This window comes from Lepus europaeus, chromosome 1 (genome assembly GCF_033115175.1).
Source record: "Lepus europaeus isolate LE1 chromosome 1, mLepTim1.pri, whole genome shotgun sequence".
Lineage (NCBI taxonomy): Eukaryota > Metazoa > Chordata > Mammalia > Lagomorpha > Leporidae > Lepus > Lepus europaeus.
In genome coordinates, this window is record NC_084827.1 from 104,877,536 (window position 1) to 104,903,383 (window position 25,848).

General features: G+C 38.6%; 1 protein-coding gene across 1 annotated transcript in view; it reads right to left on the reverse strand.

The window, feature by feature from the left end:
- Nucleotides 1-25,848, reverse strand: part of KCNH7 (potassium voltage-gated channel subfamily H member 7) — a 526,117-nt gene that overhangs the window by 105,225 nt on the left and 395,044 nt on the right. Inside the window, exon 6 of the mRNA XM_062200019.1 lies at nucleotides 24,857-25,071. Coding sequence (XP_062056003.1) covers nucleotides 24,857-25,071 — 215 coding nt within the window. The remainder of the gene's footprint in view (nucleotides 1-24,856; nucleotides 25,072-25,848) is intronic.

Sequence of the window (25,848 nt, forward strand, 5' to 3'; positions counted from 1 at the left end):
TGGGCTGGCACCGCGGCTCACTAGGCTAATCCTCCGCCTTGTGGCACCGGCACACCGGGTTCTAGTCCCGGTCGGGGCGACAGATTCTGTCCCGGTTGCCCCTCTTCCAGGCCAGCTCTCTGCAGTGGCCCGGGAGTGCAGTGGAGGATGGCCCAAGTGCTTGGGCCCTGCACCCCATGGGAGACCAGGAGAAGCACCTGGCTCCTGCCATTGGATCAGCGTTGTGCGCCGGCCGCAGCGCGCTACCGCGGCGGCCATTGGAGGGTGAACCAAGGGCAAAAGGAAGACCTTTCTCTCTGTCTCTCTCTCTCACTGTCCACTCTGCCTGTCAAAAAAAAAAAAAAAAAAAAAAAAAAGAACTGCAAGTGAAGAGAAGTATGTTCTTTGATCAGAAAACCTCTTGTCTGAGCAGCCATCTCTTCAAAGGCACAGTTAAAACATGCTCACGGAGCGAGGACCTGGGGTGAAGGACAAGTGAATGTAGGAAGTAGGATTAAGAAATGGAGACGAGTGGCCCATGTTTGGCCTGAGGGTTAAATACTGGCTAAGACACCTGTGTTCCATGTTGGAATGCCTGGATTCAAAAGCCAGCTCTGGTTCTGGCTCCTGATTGCAGCTTCCTGTTAATGCAGATCATGAGAGGCACTGATGATGACTCAAGCAACTGAGCCCCTGCCACCCTTGTGAGAGGCCTGGATTAAGTTCCCTGCTCCCAGCTGTACCCTGGCCCAGCCCTGGATATTGCAGGCCTGGGGAGAATTAATTAGTGGATGGGATTTCTATCAGTCTCACTCTCCACCTCTGAAATAAATAAATAAGCAATTCCACATTTTTTGAGGAATGCTATATGGTAGGCACTGAGCCAGGCTCTGTAGAAAAATTAAAAACTCACTATTTTTCATGAGCAGCTCATATTTGAATGGGGGCCATAGGAAAAAATAATGACAATACAGTACAAGGGGTACCATGATAATGTTAGACATGGGAATTGAAGGAGTACAGAGAAGAGCCTCCTAGTCCAGAACTCTGTGTATGTGTGTGTGCATGTATGTGTGTGTGTGTGAGAGAGAAACAGCAACGAAGAGAAAGAAATTGTGTGTGTGTGCGTGTGTGTGTGTCTGACGATTCCTTGTAGGGACATTTCATGCTCCAAGTTCAATTGTTAGAATCATTGGAAGTTCGTTAGATAAAAGAGTATGACAGAAGGGCTTTAGAGGCAAAGAAAACAATCTCTTAAGAGCTCAAAACTGGCTCAGCCTTGTAGGTTGTTGTGATTGTGTGATATGGAGTGAATGGACCCAGACAAAATGATTAAGTTAATATAACAGCATTTGGGGCCAGCATTATGGCACAGCCAGTTTGAGCCACCACTTATGATACCAGTATCCCATATATGAGTTCAGGTTCCAATTTCAGCTGCTCCACTTTTGACCTGGCTCCTTGCTGGTGGTAAAGAAGTGAGAGATAGCCCCAGTGCTTGGACCCCTGCTACACACCTGGGAGAGTTGGATGGAGCTCCTGGATGTTGGATTTGGTGTAGTCCAGCCCTGGCCAAATAGACAAAGTCTATTTGTCTCTCAGTCCCTCTGCCTTTAAAAAACATGAGCTATATCTTTACAAAGAACAAAATAACAACCTTTTCTTGGAGTCTTTTTGTGTACTAGGTACTCTGCTAGGGACTACACAGAGGTTCTCATTGATCTCAATAATCCTACCAGATGAGTATTATGTTTTCTGGACTCAGTGAGGAAATTGAAGCCCCACAAGATTAACAAATTTTTCCCAGGGACTTAGAGCTGGTACATTGGGCAACCAAGTTTATAACACAAGCAGGTTGCCCTTAGAGTCCAAGACTTCGAAAATAGATTCAATGGCCTCATATAGTGCATATTCAAGTCTTTTAAATGCTAAAAGTAAGATTGGACACTCTCCTGGACCAGTTAGCAGTTGTTAAAGTTTGCAGTTTTTAAAGACCACTTTTTTTTTAAGATTTATTTATTTATTTGAAACGCATAGTTATAGAGAGGCAGAGGCAGAGAGAAACAGAGATCTTCCATTCACTGGCTCTCTCCCCAAATGACCACAACCACCAGAGCTGGACTGATCCTAAGCCAGGAGCCAGGAGCTTCTTCCTGATCTCCCATGTAGGTGCAGGGGCCCAAGCACGTAGGCCATCTCCCACTGCTTTCCCAGGCCATAGCAGAGAGCAGGATTGGAAGTGGTTCAGCCAGGACTCGAACTAGAGCCCATATGGGATGACAGGACTGCAGCTAGAGGCTTTACCTGCTACATCACAGCGCCAGCCCCAAAGTCCACTTTTTTCATAACAGAGAGAGTTTGATAAGGATGGATCACAATTGGAGGCTCTAAAGCTAATTAGAGGTGGCTGTTACAATTCCAGAGAGAAATGCTGAGGCCTTGACTTAGCATGAGAGGCGGTCTCTAGGCTGTTCCTGATGATTTCTGCTTGCTGTATTTATGTCCCATGTAATCCATGCCCTTCAAATGTAGGCTGGACTTACACTAGCATCTAGTGAATGGAATATAGAAGACGTGACGGACCATCGATCACTCCCCACATCAAGTTATAAAAAAGCTGTGGCTTGTCGTTTGTGCACTCTCTCACTCCCTCTCAAACTGTTGGTCTGGAGGAAGCCAGTGGCTGCAGAGGGAGACAGCCCTGTAGGAAGCCCACACAAGGATCTTCTGAGTGAAGCCAACAGCCTCACAAGTGAACTTGGAAAAAGATCCCTTTTTGTTTAGCCTTGAGATGACTGCAGTCGTGATTGACAGGTAACTTGTTGAAGTGTGTGGAAGACCCTGACCCAAAAGCCCCTAGGCTGAGCCTCTCCTTAATTTCTAACCTACAGAGCTGGGAGAAAATAAGTGCTTGCTGTTTTCATATGTAAGATTTAGGTTAATTTGTTACTCAGCAATAGATGACTAATATGCCAAAAATTCTCACCCTATTATTATTTTGTACTACAAGCTGTGGAGTCACTTAGAATATTTGTGGCAGGTTGACCTTGTTTAATAATGCTTTTTTCACTACTATTTAGAAGATTTTTTCCAGGAGATTATTACTATCTCTAATTGATTAGAAAGCCATAATGAGTTCAAATTGCCTCATGATAATAATCTGCTTTCTCACAAAATGTATTTCTGGTGTTTGTAGAATAATTTTGAAGATCTGGTAGTGAACCTCGTGTATCATGAGGTCAGATAACCAACTTGGCATGCCCTGCCTCCACCCAGCCTATCTGCCCCCTTAGATGCTATGCCAACTCTCTACTCCATATCTGGGTATATTTGAAAAACTACAAGTTTTAAATATAGTTGTTATTGTAGTGCATACAGTACAGCCAAGTAAGTGGCAACTGAAATACATGCAGCAAACACTTTTTGATAGAAATGCAATTCTTATTCACTCTTATAGCTGAATTTCATGAGTATTTAGGATATTTATACCCCTTAAATAACTGCCTTTCACCAAGTATTATCCCCCAAATAGTTGACAAAAGAAGGCGAATTTAAAATGGAGTCCTTGAAGGCGCGCGATGTGTACTTTCTCAGCCTCTGAGTCATTGGCTGTGTGCATACAGTTGGCTCAGATGAGCTGGCACCCTTGAAACTGCAGCAGCTGTGCTGAACAATTACCAGGCTCTAACTGAGAAAATTTCCCATGGGGGACAAAGAGCCAGCTGGGCATTGCTGATGCTTGTCTGGTGGACGTTTGTTAGCTTCTACGAACACTGAAATTCCCAGGGCAGCAATCAATGGGTGAGATCAGTCAATGCAGAATACATTAACCCAGAAAACTGAAATGGGAGAAGACCCTTTTGTGGGGGGCACTCTGTGCTCTCAGCAAAGCAAACTGGCAGGTCTTGTCCTGAACATCTAGATCTACTATGAAGCCTCCTGAAGCCTGGCACCTCATTAAATAAGCCTGGTGTCCATTAATAAAATTCAATTTATCAATTCAGCTGTCTTCGGGTAACTTGCTAAAATAATATCCTTGAACTTCTGGGTCAAAAGTGCACTGGAGGGGCTGGCATTTTGGCACAGAGGTTAAGCTGCCGCTTGTAATGCTGGCATTGAGTTTTGAAGTGTCAGTTGATGTCCTAGCTACTCTGCTTCCCATCTATCTTCCTGCTAATATATGTGGGAGGGTAGTGGAAGACACCACTATACTGGTCTCCTGCCTGCCACCCATGTGGGAGACCCAGTTGGAATCCTGGCTCCTGGCTTTGGCCTGGTCCAGACCTGGTTGTCACAGCCATTCAAGGAGTGAAAGATATTTCTCTCTCTCTCTCTATCTGCCTTTCAAATAAATAAATAAATCCTTTTAAAGAGTACCCTGGAAATTTATACTCAAACAAATTTCTAGTATTAATCTTCTAAGACATTAATTTTCCCAGAGGCTGTATCAAAATATTAATATTTGCCTGGAGTTACTATCAGATAAGAATACCTCAGAGCTCCTTCATATATTCAGTGATTTGGAAAAACTCATTATCTTGAAGCTATCATTTACCTTAATATGAAGACAGATGCTGAAATGAGGTGAATTTATAGAAGGTTTTATACATTTAACATAATGTATATTTGACATAAAGATTATGAATCTCCAACTAATTAATTTGCTTGCCAGTTCATTTTAAATTACTTCCATTTTACTTATCAATATAGCATTTACTCTGCATCTTTTATATTATATTATAGGTACAGCAGTGTACTTATTAAAGATATTTTAGAGCATCTTTACACATGTCAAATCTTGAAAAACTGATGGAACAAAGGCTAACCCTAATTCTATCTTTAGTAAGTAATAATTGCAGAAAACACCTTAGGTCACTTCCTAATGAGTTGAAGAAAGAATACCTTTCCAGGGAATGTTGGCAAATTTGAATCTCCAAAAAACAAGATTCCAATGTAGTAGAAATACAGTTTCTCAGATATGAACAGTAGATATGCACATGATTAACCTCCATGTTTGCAGTATAAGATTTTATTATAGAAATAACAACGGGTAGTGGTCAGGAGCATAAAAGGGATCAGATTTACTTATGTTTTGGGTTGGAAATAAGACATCTAAGCCTTAATCTGGTCACATAAACTTTATCATTCCATGACACCTATTAAAATGGATTTTTAAGGACAAGTTTCTGAACTGCTGTAGAAGAATACAAGTGAAGAGAAGTATGACATTCTTGTCTGGCACTAAGGAACAATTAAGCACAGTACTTTAAAACCTTAAGGGCTTATGAGAATTCCTGACATTCTGTAGATTTTTGTGCTGTGATATCTCTTTACCAGCTATCATGGACTCACCCTGGATGAACCCAAGGCCCTGCACCAAGGTATCACAAGTGCTCGGAGCTCAAGAGGGTTCTGAAATCTCAAAGGGCAGAGTATGCAAGAGGCAAAGCAAGGAGCCAGGGCTTGTGGAGCGCAAAGCTCCCTGGGATCTTCAGGGAAGATAAGAAGCTGCCTTCTTATTCCTTTAGGTTTCTTTCCAGGTCTGTTACCCTAACAAACAGTCTCATAAAAAAAGCCAAGACAGTCTTTCCTGTAGGTATCTGAGATTGAATGGAGAATGAATATTAAAAGAAAGGCATTTTTTACTTTCCTGCAGCAGATAGGCTCTTTAAAAAGTGGGCTGCCACTTCAGTCTTCATGAAGAATAACACAGATATTTGTGAGAAGTAAAAATGTGATCAACTCTACAAAAATATCTCATTCTAATGCTTCTTCTTTTCAGTCATTTTGTGTTGCTAGATGAAATACTATTCTACCCTTTAAAGCCAAATGCTATAATCAATTCAGGAGGAAACTTGGTAGAATTCTAGTTCTACCTCGCCTCCTAAAACTGTCTACTTTTACAATGTAGCCATTCACCCATCTATCCTTCCATCCAACTATCCATCTTGGGCACCTCCCAAATCCCAGACACTGGGAAAACCATGTGAAATAAAAGACATAGTCATCATCCTTATGGCGCTTACAGACTATTCATGGGAATACAGGCATGACACAAATATATAGACATGTCAAGATTTCATTACAACTGTAATAAGTGTAATACGATAAAGGATGTGCTATGAGAGTGTAATACTAGAAGAATTTAGTTAGCCTAAGGCAGGCTTCTTTGAAAAAGTGGTATTTAAGCTCAAGGGTGTTTGGTATAGTGCTGGCCCTCAGAATTAAGATACAGTAAGACTCATTCACAGTAAGACCTGGAATAACTGTCTTAAGACTCCCAGTAATTTCCTTCATCTAGAAACCCATGCTTCTCCTGCAAGAAGTTATGTCTATCTTCCATTGTCAATTTCAAATACTCCATCTTTGCCCACTCAATTATTCTTTATAGTACAAAAAACTGGGGGAGATGGAGGTGGGCCACCAGATAATTCAGCCAGAGTGTGTGATTTGCTAAAGGTTGAAGATCATCACATCCTACCTTGGTGGTGAGCATCTTGTAATGGAATTCACTTGTTTGGTACAAAAAGTCTTAAGTTTAATTAGAGTGACTTGTAATTAGTTCATTCACTCTGACGTCTCCAAAGTAATCATGGTCTCTAATCTCATAGGCAAAATATTTCCCTTATTCATTTTATAAATTCTCTCCTCCACCTTGTGTCAACCCATTTCAGGGAACTGACTAAAATACTTAAATGACATCATCATCTGAATTAATGCAAGCTCGAAATCACAGCAATCGGACTGCATATGGTTTTTAAGGCTTATTCTACGTGGTATTTCCCCATCTTCCAGTCTGATATTAAGCCACTGAACCCTGATTCAGTGAAGTTTCTGGCACTAATTTAATTTCAAATCTCCTGCTTGCTTTTGGTGCAAGGTAGGCCCTTGGGCAGTTTAAGCTCCTGACCTATTTCTGAGTTTCTTTTGTGGTCTGGAATGTATCACATTTTACAGAACAGGTTAAACTCCAGAACAAGTCATTAATCACTGTGACTCCCTGGGTTTTCCCGGTGCTTTTGAGAAGGAAGCAGAACTGATACAAATAAAACATGTGGGGAATTTTTATTGTGAAAGCTTCAGATCAGTTCTCAGAAACCACGAGGGAGGGAAGAGCTGTGCTGCAGTCTAAATTTAGGTAAGTGGGGATGACTCAATTATCAAAAATTCTCCTACCTGACAGAATTGAGTCCTCTAATGAGAATGGGGAAAAAGGGTCTTCAGAGGCTTTTTTGAATATATATAAAAGTGTTTCAATATATTGAATTTATGTCTTATGGTTATAGATAAGTTGAACGTAATTTGCTCATTTTTTTAAAAAAAGGATTTTATTTATTTATTTGAGAGATACAGTTACAGACAGAAAGAGTTACAGACAGAGAGAAATTTTCCATTGACTGGTTCACTCCCCAGGTGGCCACAATGGCCAGAGCTGAACCAATCTGAAGCCAGGAACCAGGAGCTTCTTCTGAATTTCCTGCAGGGACGCTGGGGCCCCAGCAGTTGGGCCATCTTCTGCTGCTTTCCCAGGCCATAAACAGAGACACAAACTGGTGCCCATATGGGATGCTGACACTGCAGACAGAGGCTTAGCCTATTATGTCACAGGGCCTGCCTCTCATCTTTCTAAATTAAAAAATAAATATATTTATTCAAAACGTAGAGAGACAATAAATGAGAGACATTTTGTCTGATGGTCACTCTGTGAAATTCTACAATGGCTGAGAATGGTCCAGGCCAAAACTAAAAACTCAGTCCAGGTTTCCCATATCAGTGTGAGGGACCCAACAGCTTGAGCCATTACCTGCTACTCTCAGGGGGTAGGGAATTAGAAGGATCCTGGAATTGGGAATGGAGTCAGGTATGAACCTAAACACTCCAATAGGATTCATGGATGCAAAGTGGCATCTTAACTGCTAGGGTAAGAACCTGCCTCCCCATTATTTATTTTTTAATAGTAAACATAATCGTTTATTACCAAAAACATAGCTTCATGTGTTGATCAGTTTTTATTTATTTTACAAGAATATCAGAGTTTAGATTTTTGGTGTAATGGAAAGCTTGTGAATTTTATATATTCTTGTGTGTTCCAAGCAAGCATATTTATTTGTTGATCAGTGTCCAAGCACAACTCAAATTTTAACTGAATGAGCAGTGAGCTTTCGCAATTTAAGCATCAATCAAGTAATAATATATATTTTGCTCCTTGTCCAATTTTTTATTTCAGATTAAAAATTAAAATTATATTCATACTTAGAGGATAAATAAGCAGTCAAGGAGTATTTATTTGAAGAAACGTGATAAGTAATGTTTCTTAAAATAAAGCCAATGGGATTAAACTCAAGGTATAACATTAAGGAAATAGCGTGTGTGTGTGTGTGTATGTGTGTGTGGTCATGACTATAGCATTGAAGCATAGAGTAGAATCAGTGTGAAGAGCTGAAGAAGAATTACATCTTTACCCACCTGCAGATGGATATCTTTGTAGAGGCTTGGTGTAAAATCCCTAGTAATGGCTGTTTTTTTAGTCATTAATCCTGGACTTTTAGTCTTTTTTTTTTTAGAATGGATTTAACCGCAGCCCGGTTCTGAAGATAAGCAATTGAATTTATTTCAATTTATATTTCATGACAATTTCATCTTAGATTTTATTTGAAGGTATTGCAAATATAATCTGATATTCTGTGAAGAATCTTTTTCCAAGGAGACTATAATGTCTCAAGATTTTAATGAAGCTATTTTTATTTATGAATGGAAAGAAAATTCCTAGTTGGATTAAGCTTTAACAATGAAGTTCAGATTAGTTCATATATAAAGTTCATATATAAAGTATATATTTTAAATCAATGATTTGTTCAAATAATACTATTTAAAATGGACATCTATGTGTTTATATTTTTCTTGATTTTTCTGAGCAACTGCCATATTGCAAGTGGCTTGGCTTACAACAAACACAATAAGCCTACCACATTTGTAATTTATTTTGAATTGCAACTAGCTGTTCCTTCTTCAGGGAAGCCTGTTTAACCAAGCCCTTAGCTTTTTCTGAAGGTGAAAAAAGGGAAATATTTATGGTAATGGGGTTGGTTATATCTGAAGAAGGTGGAGTGGCAGGGAATTTGGGAGGCTGCAAATAGAATGAGAAAGCCTACTTCTAAAAATATCTTTCCTTTTGCATGTCATCCCTTTACCTCTCTCCCCTGGATTTCCATCAATAAAAGATTCTTTCGAGTTAATGAGTTTCTACCTCAAGATGCAAATATATCCCAGTGAGAACACAACTCTCAGTGTTTCACACAGCTTTTTAATATGAGATATTCTAATCAAATTAGCAGAATTTGGAAAAATGGATTTGTATTACAGTGGGAGGAACTGAGGGGATTTATTTTAAATAAACTATTTACAATTCTGTATACTACTTTAGAACAGTTGGATAATTTATCAGCTTGTATGGTCACCTATTATAAGGGATAAAGACATTTTGCAGTAGAAAATGGATCTGGAAGTATGGTCTACTTTACAAAGCAAGGATTTACTAAGTGTTAAGAGGAGGAAGAAAAATGAAAAGCGACAACCAGTAGGGAAGTGGTTCAGAAATGGAAGTTGTCTTGTGCTTCTTTTCAGATGTCCACCCCTGCAAGTTTGCCTCTCCTCTTCACTCAGCTTGAAAGTACACATCGCCATCTCTGCCTGCCTGGATCCCCACAGCCAGTGTCTCCCTGGATAACATCCTCTGCTTTCTCACAGCCTTCATGTTTTAAGGCAGATATTGTTGCCTGTGACTCCTCCAGCTGCCCCTTTCTGTAACTTTTGTCACACTTTGAAATATGTTGTGTTATTCTCTTTGTTCACCCAACTGGATGGCAGGGATGTGCCATCACTGTAGCCTGAGTTTCTAATACAGTCTTGTTCAGAGTAGACACTCCAAAAATACCTGGAGAATGAGCGAATCATTTGTTGTTCTGCCTTGGGACTGACACTAAACATTTATTGAGTATCCACAAGAAAGATTTTTGTCTACTTTACAAATTAGGAAACTAGGACAAAGAAGAATCAAACAACACAGCCAAGAACTTTGTGGTTAATAATGTACAGGGACTGGCATTTGAGTTCAGGCTATGTTCTCTTATCTTCCCATTTGGAAGTTAATGGAATCAGTGTCTCAGCTTTTTACAGTCCAGGCTGAACCTGTCAAAGTGATCTGTCCAGAACAGTGTCTCCTCACCATTTCCCACTTTTTCCTTATTTGTAAAATTGAGAGTATAAAGGCAGAATACACTAAAGGGGAGTATAATTAATTAATTTCCATATTTTGTTGTTTGTTTTTGTTGTTGTTGAGACAGAGAGAGAAAGTGAGAGAGAGTGCATGCCTCCATCTGCTGCTTCACGCCTGAAATGCCCCCAACAGCAGGCCTGGGCAAAGCTGCAGCAAGAGCTGGGAAAACAGCCTGAGTCTCCCAAGTGTGTGGCAGGGACCTAATTAATGGATCCACCATCTATTGCCTTCCAGGGTGTGTGTTAAGAGGAAGCTAGAATTGGGAGTGGACCCAGGCAGGCACTGGGACAAGGGACACAGGTGTCTTTACCACTGTTTTCACTGCTAGGACAAACACCCATCTCTGCATGTTTCTTACCTGAGATGCTTGCAACTTAGAATGACTTCAATGAATGCTACATGAATGGATACGTGAGTTCTTACCAAAAACGAATTATCAGAGGTTAGAATCTTCTCTTCTGAACGTCAAGAATGTACTAAGTTAAATGACATTTCGATTAGTTTATCGATTGGTAATTGAGCATTGAGTTAGGTTCTTTGGGCCATATTTTAGACATTAGAATCCCATAATACTCCCAGAAATAAAAAATATCTCTCTCTGTCTCTCTCACACACACACACACACACTTTCTCTCTCCTAAATTTCTTCTGCTCCTCTTCCTCCTTCTCTTCCTCATTATCCTCTAGCCATCAACCAAGACCAGCAAAGCAGCATGGGAATAAATTGTTTAGCTAGGAAAAATAGACAAACTGTCCTTAGAATTTTCAGTGCAAGATGCTAAGCCTGATAAATTTACCCAGAGATGACCTGGGTCTCAGAAATGGGAAGGATCTGATACATAGAAGATGATGATATTGCTAGACCAGAACTCACTGCAAGTAAACTTCCAGATGGTGTTAGGAGTTGGACCAGGGCAGTTTAAAGGAGACTAGCCAGAGAGGGAATCATGCGCTGGTGAAGAGTGAGAAGATTGAAAACATGCACAGAGTAAGAGGGTTGAGGGATGAGGAAATACCCAGATGTCTTCTGTAGTGTATACATGTGTTTTCTTGGAAGATTGTAAGAATTGATTTCAAAGGATATCTAAAAGTGAGTTCATGTGGGCTCCAGTGCAACCAAGGAATTAGCCTACTAAAATAAACAATAATCTCTCTAAATGTTGGGAGTAACTGTTGCAAATAATGCCAGCACCATTAAACAGCTACATTAAGTTTACCGGTTGAACAAGAACCATGGGATGCAACAGGTCACTTCAATTAAGCATTGAACTGAAGCAAAGGAAGAGAATGATATTACTGATGTCTAATGCTTCTGATGGCCATGGAACTTTGGGAAACTGAAAATGTTGCAGAAGCAGGTTCTGCTAGTCTTTAAAGTCTATTTTTGGTGTTTCCTAGAACACAAACTAAATTTCAAGTGCTAAACAAATATAATTACACCCCAGCTATTAGTAAGGTACTTTTCACCTGTTGTAACTGAAGATTTCTGGAACTGTTATGATTATTGTGTCTGGATTTATTCTCAAGGGCTGAGGATGGAGAAAGACTCCTATTAATAAGGAGTCAACTTTCATAATCTAACAAACTAAAAGTAAAATGCAGAATAAATTGCTAAGTATGTTTATGGTCTTAATATATTTAGAAGTTACAATCTTTAATTTCATTTTATTTTTAATATTATTAATTTATTTTAAATGCAGAGTTACAGAGACCAGGGGTAGAAAGAGAAAGATAGAGAGAGGGAGATCTTCCATTCTGGCTCACTCCCCAAATGGCTGCAGTGTTCAGGCATCCATCTGCATCTCCCACATGGGTGGCAGAGACCCAAGTACATTGGCTATTTTTGGCTGCTTCCCCAAATGCATTAGCAGGGAGCTGGATTGGAATTGGAACAGCTGGGACTTGAACAGGCCTTCAGATGGAATTATGATGTCACAGGTAGCAGCTTTACCTGGGCCACAACACCAGAGCCCAAGAATTTTCAAATAACTAATATTCCATTTAGTAGGAAGCAAAAATGTATATCTTAATGTAAATATTTTAAAAATCTTACTCTAAACTATTAATTTTGACATTTTAATAATCTCTTTATTGTCAAGGGACCATTGCAGATAAATCAAGTTTCAGGCTAATCCCCCATAATGGACATGCATTGTTGTATTTTGCTTAATGGTCTTTTGATGTAGATTTCAATTTAACATAGACTGAAGAGAGATTCTGCAGTATGGGATTGGCATCCTTGGCAATATTCAGGAAACTATTTTTCAATATAAGAATAATTTTATGGGCCAGTGTTGTGACATAGCAGATAAAGCTGCCGCCTAAGGTGTCAGCATACCAAATAGGCACCAGTTTGTGTCCTGGATGCTTCACTTCTGAACCACCTCCCTGCTAATGACCTGGGAAAAGCAGCAGCAGATGACCCAAGTACTTGGGCCCCTCTACCCCCCTCTCCCTTTTTCTCACCCTCTCTCTATGTAATTCTTTCAAATAAATAAATCTTTAAACAAATTTTCTGGGCAGTTGAGTGTTTTCTTTGTTGTCATTTAAAAATATTCATTTATTTGAAGCCACAGTTACAAAGGGAGGGGTGGTAAGGAGAGAGGGAGAGAGATAGAGAATCTTCTATCTGTTATTTCAGTCCTTAAATGGGCACAATGGCTAGGAATGGGCCAGGCCAAAGCCTGGAGCCTAGAATTCCATCCAGACCTCCCACCTGGGTGGCAGGGGCCCAAGTACTTGGGCCATCTTCCAACTCCTTTCCAGTCACATTAGCAGGGTGCTGGATTGGATGTGGAGAATCTGGGACTCAAACCAGTACTCTAATATGGGGTGCTTGGGATGCAAAAAGCAGCTTTTCTGCTGTACCATAACTCTGGTGCTTTGTTTTGTATATTCTTAAATATTGTGAGTCCTTGTGACAATATCAAGTCTACATCTGAACCTGTTGGCACAAAATTGGTATCAGATACTTTTTTCTGAGAACATTCTTCAAACAAATAAGAAAGTTGTCAAAGTTTTATGTATATTTTTTAAAAGATTAAGTTTGCTCTCCCATAGAGTTAATTTTCTTTCCTATTGATGTGACAGTAAAATGTCCATCTTCTGTGAACTATCATGTTGGACACCTTGCTTTAATTAGTTATGAAAACTCACTTCTGTTAGTGACTCTACTTCTTCAGGCATTTATCTTGTAGGGAAGGTGATTGGGACTAGGAGAAGTCAAGGTGGAGGATGCTGGGTTTTTTTTCTCACTATGTCAGCTTTGATAGAACATAGAGAACACAGGAATTTAAACAATCTTGCTTCTGAATTGAAATGCCAAGTAGAAAATGCACTGAATGCAGAGTGCGGAAATTAGGATTCTACCTTTGGTGTGCAGCTAATTATTTGGGAGATGATAATTCATTTAATTCAAAATTGACCATAAAACAAGGATTTGATGACCAGAAACAATGAAAAAAAGTCTGAACAGTTTTGATGAAAGAAAACAAAATAAATAGCATAACTGGCACAAATTTATTTATGGTGTGTGATTTAAATAAATCAAGACTTTCAACAACAGACACATCCACCACACATACACACAAGGTAAGGAGGAAGTCAGTAAACAAAACCATTCAAAATGAAGCAGAACCTGGGGTAGTGTGAAGTTCACATTGCTCCATTTGCTTGGATCACATCTTCTTTGTTATCACCCAGTAGTATAAAGAGTGTAATTTTCACAACAATTTGAACAATTGCATTAAAACAACTTCATTTTTTGTAAAGGGGATTTCCTCCAAAATCACTACAGCAATAACAAAGGGAAGAAACCAAAGAGACTACAATTGCCTGGATAAACTTTACTGTAACGGTACACTGTGCAACAGTTCTTTTCATGGCTGTTAGAGTAAATCACTGCATGGAAAGGAAATAGGAATTCAGGAATCTGGGTCTCTGCTGTTTTCCCTGAACCTAAACAAATGAAAAAAAATATCTGAAGCTTCAGGATAGAATAAAGCTGCCTCACAGAGGTATATTCTACCACCTTTCCTCGCTGTCAATTTCCTTTGCTCTACTTTAGTGATTCTGAAGGAGGAGTTTTGTTTTAAAATGCAGACAGGTTTGGGGAAATCTGTGTAAGAAACACATTCAAAATGTTGGGTCAGCACTGTGGTGTCACAGGTTATGTCTTTCCTGAAGCACCTGCATCTCATAGGGGCATTGGTGTGAGTCCCAGCTGCTCCACTTCAGATCCAGCCCTCTGCTAACAGTCTGGGAAAGCAGTGGAAGATGGCCCAAGAACTGGAAGGAGTTCCAGGCTCCTGGCTTCAGATCAGCCCAGCTTTGGCTGTTGCAGCCATTTGGGGAGTGAATCAGTAGATGGAAGACCTCTCTTTCTGTCTTTCCCTCTCTCTCTGTAACTCTGCCTCTTCTATTCATTATAGATATCCAACTATAAAATATATAAATGATTTATCTATTTATAGTACTCAGTAGGTACTATAAATAGTAGGTTGTATAAAATGGAAACAACACTGGTCCTTTGGAAAATAACTCTTTTCTCCAGTTAAATTTAAATAGAACTCTCATACTTGCACTGCGTATTTACTAGAATTAAATAAAGTTCTCTGTTCACCAAGAGTTATTCATTCATTTCTCTGGAAGGAAATGGAATAAGGGAACAGAATTCTTTCTTTATTGGAAACCTAAAATGGTTGGTGATATCTGTGATTTTAGAAAAAAAAAAGCAGAACAAGAGGGCATGAGAGGTAATATAGTAATAAACTTTTGTGGTAATTCAGATTTCTGCAGGTAGAACAATTTAAGGACCTTAAATCACAATTTTCCAATATAAACCCATGCATAATGACATAACTATGGGTATCATTTACAAATGACAGTTTATCACCCGTAGGTTTATACTACTGAATTGATGGCTGGCCATCAACCAAAGAGTTAAAAAGAGTATCTGCTTCATGCTCCTTTTACATTTTGACTCAATTCACTCAGTCTTACTGAGCTGTATTTCCATGACCCAAAAATTAAAGTTGTGTTCCTAATGATGGTATTAGGGTTTATCAGCTTGACTCTACTTCAAATGTGAGAAGAATCAACAGGGACCAGGATTTTGACCTGGTAGGAGATTGTTTTCAATTTTTTGAAAGATTTTATCTCTGGGCTGGCATTGTGGCACACTAGGTTAATCTTCTGCCTGTGGCGCCGTCATCCTATATGGGCGTCGGTTCTAGCCCTGGTTGCTACTCTTCCAGTCCAGCTCTCTGCTGTGGCCTGGGAAAGCAATGGAGGATGGCTCAAGTGCTTGGGCCCCTGAAACCGTAGGGGATACCAGGAAGAAACACCTGGCTCCTGGCTTCGGATCGATGCAGCTCTGGCCATAGTGGCCACTTGTGGTGTGAACCAGCAGAAGGAAGACCTGCCTCTGTCTCTCCCTCTCACACTGTCTGTAACTCTGCCTGAGTTACAGAGAGTTAAAGGCAGAGTAACAGAGAGAGAGAAAGAGAGGGAGAGACATCTTCCATCTTCTGGTTCACTCCCCAAATGGCCACAATGGCCAGGGTTGGACCAGGTCAAAGCCAGAAGACTGGAGCTTCTTCTGTGTCTCCCAGGTGGCTGTAGAGGTCCAGGGTCTTGAATCATCTTCTGTTGGCTCCCCAGGTACTTTAGCAGGGAGCTGAATTGGAAATGGAGCAGCTGGGATTTGAACTGGGCCCATCTGGGATGACAGCATGGCAGACAGTAGATTAAACTGCTGTGCCACAGCACCAGCCTCTATTTTTTTTTTTTTTATTGCCACATTGGTAAGGAACTAGGAGACCAACAGAGGGACTAAGAAGTATGGAAATAACATGGTCATGTGAACTGGATCTCCTCAAACAACAGATCACTTCACTTCTGTCCAGGTCATCAAAACAACATTCATTAATATCACCAACCTCACATCACTGGGACAAAGGGGCAGAAAAAAAAATCTCTTTCTTGACTATTTGTTCACTAAAATATAACACAGGGTCAACTTTAACCATGGTCTTCTCAGGGTAAAGAGTTAGACTAATTATTTTCTCCATTACTCGCATTTCACTTTTTTGCCTTTCTACGTAAGTGATGACCAAGAAGTAGGTTTTATAACACAGGTGTACTTGTAACTGGTATTATTTAAGACATAAATGTATTTTCTTCAGTTCCTTCAAGGTGTATTCTATGTTTGGTACATAGTTTGAAAAGAAGCATTAGTTCACTTCATTGAGAAAAGGACAAAAAACCTGTTCCTATTACACATTCAATCCCTTCCTAGCCACAATTACCCCATGTCCCAATCTTCTTTCTTTGAAAAAGTTTCATAATTTCTTTTTTTTAACATTTATTTTATGAAGATAAATTTCCAGTGTACAGCTTATGGATTACAATGGCTTCCCCCTCCCATCATGTTTGAGTTGAATATGCAATGCTTACCATCATCTATTGCAATTTTTTGTATGCCAGTATCCCAAATACCTTCCCTCCCACAGAAATTCCTTAGGATATCTAGAGGTATTATATGTAAACAAATGAACAATTAAAAATGGGTTCCATCACTGGAGGTAGGCACTGGGTCTAGCAGTTAAGATATCACTTGAGATTACTGTGTCTCAAGTCACAGTGTCTGATTACATGTTTGTCTCTGCATCTGATTTAGTTTTCTGTGAATGTGCATCCTGGGAGCCAGCAGTGCTGGTTCAAGTACTTGGGTCCATGGGCCCCATGTGTGAGACCAAGACTGGGTTCCCAGGTGCCACTTTGGACTGGCCTATCCTTAGTGGTTTCTGGCATTTGGGATGTGAACCAGCAGAAGGAAGATATCTTTCTGTATCTCTCTCTCTCTGTCTCTATGCCTTTCAGATAAATTGAAATTAAACAAATAAATCTTTCTCCAATATGATTATTTAAATGGCTTTTAATATTTATAAAAATATTATAATTAAAACATCACTAGATGGTAATAATGCTGAGCCATGTAACTGCTCAAGAAATCTATAGAAAGAGATACAATTTATAATAACCGTTGTAGTAATAGAGAGCTTAGGTCTACACTGGATCCCTTTTCCAGCTTTTTGAACCACAAAGTGAAAGGATTGGGCCATGTTCATGTTTCCCACGTTTGCCTGATCTTAATAATGTGAGAATAGAGGTTAAAAACGGGATGGGGTTTGTTAAAAATTCAAAATCTTAAGCCCCCCAAAACATTTAATTTCTGAGGTGGTAGGAAATAGAGAGAGAGAAATAAGAGTGAGATATATGAGAGATTTGTTCCAGATAATTCCATCAATTCAAAGAACTGAAATCATGGGGATTCCCTTTGAATTTTAAATTTCTGTCAACATTAACTAATCTTTAAATGAACTCTTTAGAAATACTTGAGTTTTAGGGGGTTTATTATCTAACTGTGTATTTCCCACTATAAATGAGATCTTCAAAATATAGAGAAGTAGAGGTAGAATGGAAAATATGTTATCTACGCACTCACCACCAAGATAATCAATGAGACATTTTTATTCGTTTTACTTGTTTTGAATTTCCTTCTAAGTAATACTCTATGGTTGAATTTACTTCCTAATGCAAGGAATAGCTCACCATCACTTAACATTACAAAGTCTTGGGCTTCTTGGCTATGTGAAAATACAGTGACCACTCCAGTGTAGTGATCTGATAAAAATCTTCTGTTTAAATCTCATGCTATGAAACAAAAATAATTTATTTCTTCCACCCACTCTCATCAGACAATCCACCTTGAACTAGGTGTTTGTCTGAGACACTAGGCTATGAGGGCAACTGAGCCCATGAATGCCTTTCTGTGCTTCCTTTCTGACCTGGGATCTGTTTTTTTATTTCCAGGATCACACTATCTGGTAAGGTGGGAGGTGAGTGCTGAACCATCTTGGCAACAGATATACACAATCTTCTTGCATCTCTGTTGCTGTAGCAACCAGGCTATTGCTATGGACTCCTAGCTAAATTATTTTTACCTGTCTCTTATGACCACTCATGTTTTAGTTCCTTTACTTCAAGCATCTATTTTCAACCTGATTTATTTTGCTGAAAAGCTTTTAAAGGAAGAATTTTTTTCCTTTCTTTAAAAATGTGGAATGAACACACAAAAATCAAATAGGTGCTTTTAAGATGCAATCATACAGGGGCCGGTGCTGTGGTGCAGTGGGTTAAGGCCCTGGCCTGAAGCACTGGCTTCCCATGTGGGTGCCAGTTCTAGTCCTGGCTGCTCCTCTTCCAATCCAGCTCTCTGCTATGGCCTGGGAAAGCAGTGGAAGATGGCCTATGTCCATAGGCCAATGCACCCAAGTGAGAGACCTGAAGGAAACTCCTGGCACCTGGCTCCTGGCTTCGGATTGGCGCAGTTCTGGCCATTGCGGCTATCTGGGGAGTGAGGCAGTGAATGGAAGACCTCTCTCTCTCTGTCTCTACCTCTCTCTGTAACTCTATCTTTCAAATAAATAAAATAAATCTTAAAAAGATGCAATCATACATAAATGCTTTACCTATAAGTTATGACTTTTATCAGCAGCTACCAGTGTTTCATAAGGATATATTATTTATCATCTGGAATATGGATGTGTGATTCTTGAACTAATTAAGATATTTAGAATGAAATGAAGTTTTAAAATTTAGAAAATACAGTCACTTGCAAGTGACTGCAAGTATTAATATGCACATAGCATTTAGTCAAAGTAGAAAAATAACTAGTTTCTTTCTAAAAATTCTACACTTTCTTTTTTGAAATAATAAAAACTTTTATTGTATATTTAATATTTATAGCATTCATTTTGCTTGCACTAATCACTTACTACTCACATACGCAGTGTCACTTTTTATCTCTTCCTCTTCACTGACTAGATTATAAAGCATTACGTTATTGAGCAGAGAAGACTAGAAAACATAGTCTAGGTTCCTAAAGCTCAAAGCTTTTTATTCAAAGATGATTGATGGCAATAACCTTGATTTTCATATTCTTGTATCAGTGATAATACACATAGCATTTAGCAAGTCCTCACAAACACTGAATCCAAAATTACTCTGACGATTGGGCTTTCTGCATCTCATAGCATTCAAGTACATTGCTCTTTATTTCAATCTGCCTTTATACACATAATTTATAGATTAAACCGAGAATACAGAGAAAAAAAAGGATGGAATTTCTGTTTTGCTGAACCAAGTTTGATGATGTTCTATAAATGATAGCAAGAGAATGGATGCAGAAATAATGTCATATTGAATTAAAATATTCAGAATCAGTTTTGTATTCCTGCACTATATTTCACTTTAATATGGAACTTTGCGATTATCACTATTTCTGGCAGATATTCTGTACAGATTTATTGAGGTTTGCATGGTAGTTAAATTATTTTAGATTTGAAATACAGTTAAGGAAAACATACCAATCATACTGTAGAAACATTGTGAATTTTGTTTCTATAATTTTGAATGAAGAAACAATGAATCTTTATAAAAATAGGTTTTGAAAATTAGTTAAGTATAATTTTTAACCTGAGATATTATTATTGGAAAGCATCACTATATAAGAAAACCGCTTTGAATTTATAGCTGTGTCTATAAGACTTTTTCAGTTTCTGTCATTGAAAATGTTGAGGCCTGAATTTATCAGATTTGTAGAAATTACAGAACATGAAAAAATATTTTATATTATTAAGGCTGAGGTGATAAATAATTTTAAATATTAAGTAATAAGAATAAATAGATGTTCTATATTGACCTGACTTTCTATTCCTAGAGATACTGAATTATAGTTATATGTTTTCCATCAGGACTAAGTATAAATTGAGAGGCATTAGATCACAATGAGTACAGAATGAATATATTTAAAATAGATAAAGATCAATAGAAAGTAAAAAGCTATAATCATTGAGCTCTTCTTTATGTCAGTAATATCGATGTAATTTTACTTTTCCTGCAACTGTGTGACAAATGAACGAAAGCAAAAACAAAACAAATGTCATTATGTTAATGTAAAATTAACATAAAGTAGATGAGATGTAAATTTAAACAAGGGGTAATTCTGATTTAAGCTTCATGTCATGGATGGTTTCCATGGTCTTTGTGATGAGTGTGAACTGCTTTGGAGAAAATCTGCCATATTCTCCTCCCTATTTCTTTGGCTTTCCTTCTCTGATTAGCTGTTACGGAACATTCAAATTATGACTTTTGACCCTACAGCCAATTACTACAGGCAGGTCCAACTGTCATGATAACTTCTGAGAAGATTTAAGAGACAGAGAAATAAAATGGCTTCTTTAAGGGGACAGATGAAGAACTAATAACTTCACTTTCAGAGTCAGATGACCTTGGTTTGAAGGCTGTTCCACCATTTACTACGTGTCCTAGACAAGTTACTTCATCTCTCCAAACTTAACTTTTCTATGAGATGCAGATGGTAATAATAGTACCAACTGTCATGTAGATTAAAATTGATAATCCACCAAGCCACTTATCACAGAGCCTGGTACATAATAAATGTTCGATCAATGTCAGCTATTATTAAATTTACCATGATTATGTCTTCATGTCAATGATGTATTTTCATGAAACACTGGGACCAATTTTGACTTTAAAATTCTACATAGATTTACAGATTATATGACTTTTGAAACATACAGACTTTTCTTTCTATAACCTAAGTCATTTTGTGTTTACAGTTTAAACTAATTTTCTTATTCTTGATAAAGCTATGTGAAAATTACACTGTGTACTAACAGTAAATTGCTTTTTCTCTTCTGTTTGCTAGATGAAAATATACTGCTTCATTTAGTTCCCTTCATGCATCTTATTTTCTGATGATGTGGATTCCCACTGAATTCACCAAATATTCTCTTAAGTAATAGAGGCCAATTTGTGAAACTATTTGGTCATAATTTAACCAATACTGGGTTTAAAGGGAATGAAAACTAAATTTACTCACATGATAGAATCTTGTAGCATTTACTACATAAATACCTGTAAATGCTATTATTTATTGCTACATAGTCATTCTCCAGGTAATTTATTATGTCTTATACATAGGAATAGAAACTAATTTCTATACTTTTGTGTTACTAGAATCTATCCAGTACATATTCTGTGAGTGTGTGTGTGTGTGTATGATTGATGCCATTGATATGAATTCCTATCTTCACTTTTGCAATGGGCCACCATTGTTTGGTTCTATTTCCTTAGAAGTTCCCCTTCCCTACTCATTTTTCTGATGTCAGTCAAAGGGCTTCACCTTGCAGTATGGGAATGGTCACAGGACCAGAGTTAGCCAGCCAGAGTCTTTTTTGGATGGGAATGATTTGGATGTTGAAGGAGGTAAAGCCCTATTCACCAGATCATTAGCTGTGAGCATCCTGAGACAGGAGAACCTGAGGAATTTGCCGCAATTACTTGGAGTGTGAAGTCAGCCAGGAAGAAAGCATGGCCAAGAGCAGAGGCAATGCTGTCAGTTGTACAAACAATGAATGCAGCCTGCCTCTCCACTTTTCAGTTGCTTCCCTTTTGACTGACGCCCATCATTTCACTGCGTCCTACTTGGCAGAAGGGAAATGGAAAGTTCTTTGGCTCCTCTTCTACTAGGGCACTCATCCCATTCCTGACCTAACAACCCTTCAAAGTTCTCATCTCCCTGGGGATTAGGTTTCAATGTATGTCTTTTGGAGGGACATGTGGTCTACCATAAAAATTTATAACCTTTCTTAAAATGTTAACATAAATATCCTAATATCATGGGGCTAAATATAAAACACACAGTGATTTCTTTAAAGGTAAGCATCAGGCATTAAGAGAATGTCAAGCTTCTGATGGAAGCTGATGCATTTTCCTGAAAGTGCTAAGGCATTTATGTGAAAAAAAAAAATGGGATAGAATCATCTAGAGGGGAAAGTTCCCAGCCTAGCCTCACAATGGCCCAGGAAACCACTGTTATAAGATATGTGAATCTGTGCCTATATATCTCTGTTCTTCCAGCTTTTTCTATGTGAAATCCACATCCTTTTCCTTGGAAATTCCATCATTCATTCAGCAAATATTTGATGAACTCTCCTTTGCCAAATGTTTTATGAAGCCCTGGGGATGCAAGAATAAAATGATGAAAAGAGAAGATGAGGAGAGTTTGGGAGCTTGTGAAGTCACACAAGAACATAAAAACCATAATAAAGGTTGATATTGCTTATTATGTACTTAGCATTGTGATGAGCACTTTCCAACCATTGTTCTACTTGATTTTTATATCAAGATGGCAAAATATGACTTTTGCTAGCCCTAAAACCTGCTTCAATGTCACAAAATAAATGCCATCTATCTCCATGGCACACAATAAATGACTTAGCCAGACTTATATTCCCTGTGACTCTGATTTACACTCTTAAACACTAATTACTACACCCTTCTCTAGGTAACCCTCTAGGTCCAGGTAATATGTACTATACTATATATTTTTCTTCTCTGAAAATGCTGCTTTTAATGCATACTTTCCCCTTAGCATGTGGTCCTATATTCTTCATTAAGATGTATTTCATTGTGACTGTTTACATATGTGTTTCCTGTCGCATGGGGCCAACCAAGTTCCCAGAGCAAAGGTATCTCTGATGTGTGCGTGTATCGCTCTTTATTGACACGAGGATGTGCTGAATACTGTGGGTTAGGGTGCTTCCATGGTGGACTATGAAAGCTTTACCACATCACACCTGGTTGTCTATAGTTCTTACCTTGTGTTTTGTTCTGAAAAATTTTAATTAATTTGTCAATTATGGAAATTAAGAGCTTATTTTAAATTTTATTTTATTTTTTTTAATTTTTTTTATTTTTGACAGGCAGAGTGGATAGTGAGAGAGAGAGACAGAGAGAAAGGTCTTCCTTTTTGCCGTTGGTTCACCCTCCAATGGCCTCTGCAGCTGGCGCACCGCGATGATCCGAAGCCAGGAGCCAGGTGCTTCTCCTGGTCTCCCATGCGGGTGCAGGGCCCAAGCACTTGGGCCATCCTCCACTGCCTTCCTGGGCCATAGCAGAGAGCTGGCCTGGAAGAGGGGCAACCAGGACAGGATCGGTGCCCCGACCGGGTCTAGAACCCGGTGTGCCGGCGCCGCAAGGCGGAGGATTGCCTGTTGAGCCATGGCGCCGGCCTATTTTAAATTTCAAGTTTTTTATTAGAAGATTTGGAAGCATCATTGGTTAAATATTCCTCCCTGACCACAAGTGGCTAGTGCTGAGTGGCAGCGTGTCCTCGGCAGTTCACTGCAGTCTCTTTGATTCCTGCTGCTCTCTGCCATCTGCTTTATTCACCTATGCTACTTGCAGGCTCTGATCCTAATAATTCCCGTCTTTCTTCTCAAGAAACTTATTTCTATGCATACATATAATTGTCACTTTTCGTAAACAATAGATTTTAAAAGGAAAAACACTTGCAAGTAAAATTTAATGGTATCAGAATGATGACAATACAAAATACATTACAGTAGACTGCTAATTTGCTATTATCATACCTATTATACTAAATATGTATTTTACTAAATTTAAGAAAAACAAGATACCAAGAGAAGAAGGCCTCATTACTGCATAAATTTTAAATGTTAAATCTCAGAAATAGCATGTATAATTTCTCACCTCAAATAAATATAGACTGCTTATATTTATTTATAAATAATCCAATGGTCTTTTAGTGGCTATTTCTGTTCACACATAAGAAGTTATTTACAAACAGCAGTACCGTGCTGTTGGTAGTATTTACATTTATAGAAAAATTTTGTTAATTCAAAATCTTCAAAGTGTGGCTTAGAGATTGGCGTCATTTTCCTTTATCTAGTGAGTAGTTTATGCAAAGATTTGCTAAGCAAATACAATAAGTAAATTATTTGTAAAGAACTGCCTACTTGATAAATTTTAGTCACTAATTCTAAACAATGTATGTGCATTGTAAGCAAAATCTTGGTATTGCTTGGTTTGGTATTTGATATAATAAGTACAAATCATCTTTATCTATTCTTTGAAGCAGGACTCCTCTTAGACAGTATCTTTTTACCCTAGTCCAAAAATCTTGAAATTAGTAAAATATCATCCCTGCAAAATGTATTGTTTCACTCTGACTTTTCATCATCTCAGACAGCTCTTCTTCCCAAGGCAACTTAGATCTCGCTCTGTGGAGTAGAATAAGCACAAAAAAGGAGGCCACAGCCAAGACTAAATCCCAATTAGTCCTCAAGGCTTCAATAGACACATCCATTATCTTTAAAAAAAATCATGCTTTAATAATGCAAGTGTTGGCAGCAAAACAATAAATATCCAAACATGATGAATAGCAGGTTTCCCACCTCTACAACAACAGGAACAATATAAAATTTGCACATTTTTGCTTTGCCTTGTAATAGATAGAATCATAGTATGTATCTTTATATATCTGTTACATTAGGAGTCATCCAAAGTCTCAAGATATGAATCAAGGTAAATAGGAGTACAAACAAATGACCTACCTCTATTGTTAGTCATTCATAAGAAAAGGAATATGTTTTATAGTATAGAAAGAACTTAGAGACCATTGAAACTGATAGTAAAACCATGTCCTACCTGGGTAACTTTCTCTGTCACATTGTGTGTCCGATCTTTAACCTTGGGTGCAATAATGGTTTTATCTGAAGAAGGAGGTGATGTATTCTTTTTTTCAGTTTTGACATCTGAAAAATTCAGAGTGAGCTGTGGAATCTTGTTAATGGTGCTGTATTTGTTGAGGTTTGAATCCGATGTGGAACCCAGGAGGCTTGACTTGATATGATTAAAAGGCCCTAAAAAATTGGAAAATATGTTTAAGAATAATATCAAAAGAAATGGAAGAATGAAATGGTCTTGAATGTTCTACTGTAATGATCCATGACGAAGGCGACTCTCCTTCAGGTGTGATTAAATGTAGACAGCTGATACCTGAATTACAGAGTTTAGCATCATCTTCTGCCATATGTGGCAGTTTATGAATGTCCAAAGATAAGATTGGGCCTTGGGTATGCACCCAGAGAGAAAATGGCAGCCTAGGCTATAAACTGACTACTTTTATTAAAGTCTGAAATAAAAGAAGCACTCTACTCCTTGTTATTGATGAAATTCTATCTTCAAGGTTTCTCATTATTTTTGTTTTATAATCTGGGGATTATTCAAGTAAGCACTTGCCTAAGGGGGCAGTGTTGTGGCGAAGCAGATTAAGGCACCACCTGCAAAGCCCACATCTCATATGGACTCTGATGTGTGTCCTGGCTGCTCCTCTTCCAATCCAACTCCCTGCTAATGGCCTGGGAAAAGCACCAGAAAATGACCCACATGCTTGGATTCCTGCCACCCATATGGGAGACCCGGAAGCAGCTTCTGGTCCCTGGCTTTGTCCTGGCCCAGCCCTAGTTGTTGTGGCCATTTGGGGAATGAAACAGTCAGTGGTTGGAAGATCTCTCCACCCCAACCCCCCATCTCTAACTCTGATTTTCAAATTCAATAATCTTTTTTTAAAAAGACTTTTCTATGATTAAAATCACACGGATCATGAAATTTCTGAATGAATTGCTTGCCTTTTTCCA